We start from the raw sequence: 4,144 nt of genomic DNA, 5'->3' as shown, positions 1-4,144 counted from the left end.
ACATAAAAAAATAGATGAGGCACTAAGAACATTGATAAAGTGCAATTTTTAAACTCACTATCACATCTGTTATTAAAATTGCTTTCTGATAAAGGCTGCTAACTAGTCCTGCTTTGGAATACGTAAAAACGTGCTTTTCTCTGTTCTCAGTCGACCCTCTCTGAAAACTGGGTCTCGAGCCAAACTTGCTGAAATCTGCCGGACAACTGCTGTTGCAAACCCGGGACTGTCCTGGGACATCCTGGTCGCCTGGACACCCTACACCTTGTGCTTTCCAGTAGGAACATTAGCCCTTATTGCTACTGTACCATGAATCAAAACTGCTACCAGACAAGTTTCAGATCTCTCCATCAAGTGCATTAACCACCAGAGGTATCACACTGTTGCAATTCTCCTTTGAAAAATGCCGCACACGGATCTCAGCAGGCTGCTCCAATGTCCTTCAGCCTGTCATCCAGAGGGAGCCCCCTTGTCCTTGGAGCCCAGTGCGACAGCACCTGCTGTGCCGCCGTAAAGCCAGCACTGGTGCTGCTTTGTAATTAGAACTGAGTGAAAGTTGCGGAGTGAAGGTGTTTTACCATTATAACTATATATTGCTTACTGCCCATATTTACGACAGGTCACATTTACGGAAGGTAGCATGCTAACCCAAGGTTAGTGTTTAGAGTTATTGGTTGTTATTGGTTACTGGGGCCAGTCCTGTGCCCTCAAGGAAACCACCCCCTGCATGTACTCCAGTTTCACCTGTCATGTTTGTTTCTTACAGTCTGAGCTGTTTCCTAGCAGTATCTGGCAGTGTAACCTTTCCCAGCAGTACCCTGCCATGTTTCTGTCCTCCAGCGTAAACAGTTTAGCGGAGTGGTAGTGTAATATTATAGTACCAATACTAGTCTGTGTGATTAGCGCCATAAGGTATTTCCTAGTGTCCCGTTAGAGTCACGGCCGAATCAGCGCCGCCTTGTGGTTTCTCAGGGCGCTGAGATTGAAGCGTGTGGGTTGGGGCTAAGGTCAGGGGTCTGTGTGCTTGCCGTGCAATATAAGCTAGTTCCTGTCGGTGCCAAGTTAGTGGCGAGGCGCTTTATCCGCTGCAGCATAAGGTCTCAGTGTTGTTTTGCTATGAATTCTGCCCTATGAACTCTCTCCTAGCTGTCTGGTGTGTCCAGCATTGTGAGTACTTGTTAGCCTGTCGGTGTCTCTTGTTGTGCCCATGGTCTAGCCTCTCCATATTTCTGCACCCCTCCACGTCATCTTGTGTTTATCTGCTTCTCCCAACCCAGTAAAGATGGCGGAGCACAGTCTACATACGCATTGCCCAGTCTGGTACTCACGTGCTCAGGCTTTGATGCGGTCACAGGGCCCCTTCAGCTGGCTGACGGTCACACTCTCCGTGCACTGCTGGCTCCCCCCGGACAGCGACCTCCTGACCTGGTTAGCCGCCGGTCCCGCCCACCGGCGCAGGTGCAGCGAGCCGGGCCCGCCTCGCTGCCTGTTGCGCAGGTACTCCTTGTAGTTCCGGGTCAGCAGCGTGTAGAGGAAGGGGTTGATGCAGCTGTTGCTGTAGGTGAGGCAGGTCACCAGGTGGTTGACGTAGATCTCCGTCCGCACCGGGATGGGCGCAGCCTCAGGGCTGTAGAGCGGCACCAGCTGCCAGAGCCAGAAGGGCAGGAAGCAGGCCCAGAAGGCCAGGACTATGATGAAGATCATGAAGATGACCCTCTGCTTGGGGGACCGCTGGAGCTCCTGGTTGAGGAAGCTCTTGGTCTGCGATACCCAGTAGGCCCTTGCCAGCCTCGCGTACAGGTAGCCGATGATGACTCCTGGGGCGAGGATGCTGGTGGTGAAGAGCACTGTCAGGTACGCCTTGTACTGCTCGTCGCTCCACATCGGGGTGCACAGCTTCCTGATGCTCCCGTCGTCCAGGCTCCTCTCCTCTTGGTGGATCATCAACATCATGGGCAGTGTCAGCAGGAAAGAGACCACCCAGATGGCGAGGGCGATGCTCTTGCGATAGCTGCGGGAGCGGTTGACTGTGTCGAAAGGCTTGGCTACTGCAACGTAGCGCTCGGTGCTCATGATGGTCAGAATGAAGATGCTGGCGTGCATGGTGAGCAGGTCCAGGGTCAGCAGCACCCGGCAGCCGGCCTCGCCGAAGTACCAGTCCTTCACAAAGCTGTTATGGACAATGAAGGGGATGGTGGAGAGGTACAGCAGGTCAGCTAGTGCCAAGTTGATGATATGGACATACATTGAGGTGAAGCTGGAGACTGACACATACATCACCACCAGTGTATAGAGGTTCCCGGCCACTCCAACCACACACATTAAGGACAGGATGACCCCCATGACGGAGGTCATGATCAGGTCATCAGCAGAAACTGAATTCTGGCTGGATAGGTTGCTGGACACATTTTTGGTATAGAACTCCAGGTAAGTATTAGCGATGACCTCCATGGTTCTCAATCAGAGGTTTTATATGACCATATTCTGCACTAAAGCTCTACAACCACAATCCTATTTCGAAGAAGAGAAGAGGAAGCGTTTATGGACAATGTGTGGGTATCCTGTCATCTGTTATTGCAGATTTTCTCTGTCGAGAAATAGCACTCTAGACCACTCCTTCTGGGTAGCCTTACACAATGTCCTTGCCACAGAACTGAATGTATTGTAGATGGTCGGGTGTATCCTTGGACATTGTTCCCATCCCATTGCTGTATGTCTGTGGTGAGATCTGGTACAGATTCTGTTGGCTATGTATCTACGGTGAGGTACTCACCCACATTTCTTGGCTTCATATCTACATTAGATGGCGCCCCTGGATCTGTTGGCTTTGTAGCTACAGTGGGATGGCACCCCACCTTTGTATGTAGGGTGGGATGCTAGTTAAAGGCTACTGACTTTGAATCTAAGCTGCAATACTTTCCACGGTCGGTTAATGCTCTTCATCAAAATACTTCTAGATTATGCCTTACTTGAGTATTGATGGGGCACTTGACTGACAGGTGACTTTTTCCATACAACCGCTCAGATGCACCCTTAATGCCCTACAGTCAACTTTACGAAAGTGTTGCCATCGTCTGTGACAACAATCAACAAGAGCGGAGTAAAGACCTTCTCTTCCCTTGAAGGAAGACTTCAGCAAATCAGAATAGATGTATCTCTCACCCACAGCACTAAAAGGTTCAATTTCTGATCTGTCAATTCAACAAGGAAGCAGAAAATGAAAAGATTGTCTGTACCGTAGGTTTGCACTGAGGATATTTATCTATCAAAAAAATGTGTTGGCGGTGGTATGATCACGTAACCATGGAATGTCTTCGTTGAAAGGAAAAAACACGTGAAGATGACTGGAAGACCAGACTTGTCCTCATCTTGAATCCAGATCACTGGGAGCAACAGATGGCCAAGGCGGCTTCCCTTCAAGGCGCTCCAGTTTTACTCTCACCTGCTTCCGCGGGTTCCACTGAGATGCTCCCATAAGGAATCAATCATTTCCATCACATTCCTTCTTTGATCTCTCAGGGTGGTGTGCCGGGATATTGATAAAGATTACCAGTAGCATCCACGGGGAATCTTCCTCTGTGAAGGCAATGAAGAAATCTCCAGTGGTGTCGTATGCCGCAGAAGCATGGGTCAGCCAATGGACAGGAGTACGGTGATGTACGCGTGTGTCTATGCTTTCTTGGGCTCAGTCAAATGCTGCAGATCCATGAGTGAGGCAGTGGAAGAGACTGAGCTCAGTGCTGTAGGCACGGGTCTGTACGTCTATCCGCGGCCGCCTGCGGCAGACCCCTGCGGCTGGTCTGTCCAACTGGAGCTGCTGCGGTCATCTGCCCTGGCTCTCTCTTTCCCTGTATGTTTTCTTGCAGTGTGGATGTGAATTCTCATGTTAACATTCCTTGCACCCTGCTAATACTGGTATTTCAAGAGCTCTTTCCAAACAGCTCCTGCCCCCACTCACCTCTCGGGGCCCCTCCCTCTTTCACTCTGTCTGTTCTCAATGGCTATGGTCTTTCTCTCTCTTCTCCTTTGCTACGTTTCTATATCTATTGCTATATCACTATTTGTCTGTTGTTCCCACTTGAATTAATATTCCCACAATTTACTTCCATCTGCATTTTCTCTCGTATTCTTTTCCCCAACTCTC

General features: G+C 50.0%; 1 protein-coding gene across 1 annotated transcript; it reads right to left on the bottom strand.

The window, feature by feature from the left end:
- Positions 1-1,332: 1,332 nt before the first annotated feature.
- LOC147701803 (urotensin-2 receptor-like) lies at positions 1,333-2,750 on the bottom strand. Its single transcript, XM_086928703.1, has one exon. It carries the CDS (start codon positions 2,449-2,451, stop codon positions 1,333-1,335), a length of 1,119 nt encoding a protein of 372 aa, XP_086784829.1. The 5' UTR covers positions 2,452-2,750.
- Between the last annotated feature and the right edge of the window lie 1,394 nt (positions 2,751-4,144).

Source organism: Lissotriton vulgaris, chromosome 7 (assembly GCF_964263255.1).
Source record: "Lissotriton vulgaris chromosome 7, aLisVul1.2, whole genome shotgun sequence".
Classification (NCBI taxonomy): Eukaryota; Metazoa; Chordata; class Amphibia; order Caudata; family Salamandridae; genus Lissotriton; species Lissotriton vulgaris.
Note: the sequence above shows the minus strand (reverse complement) of the source record. Positions and strands in the feature narration are given on the sequence as shown.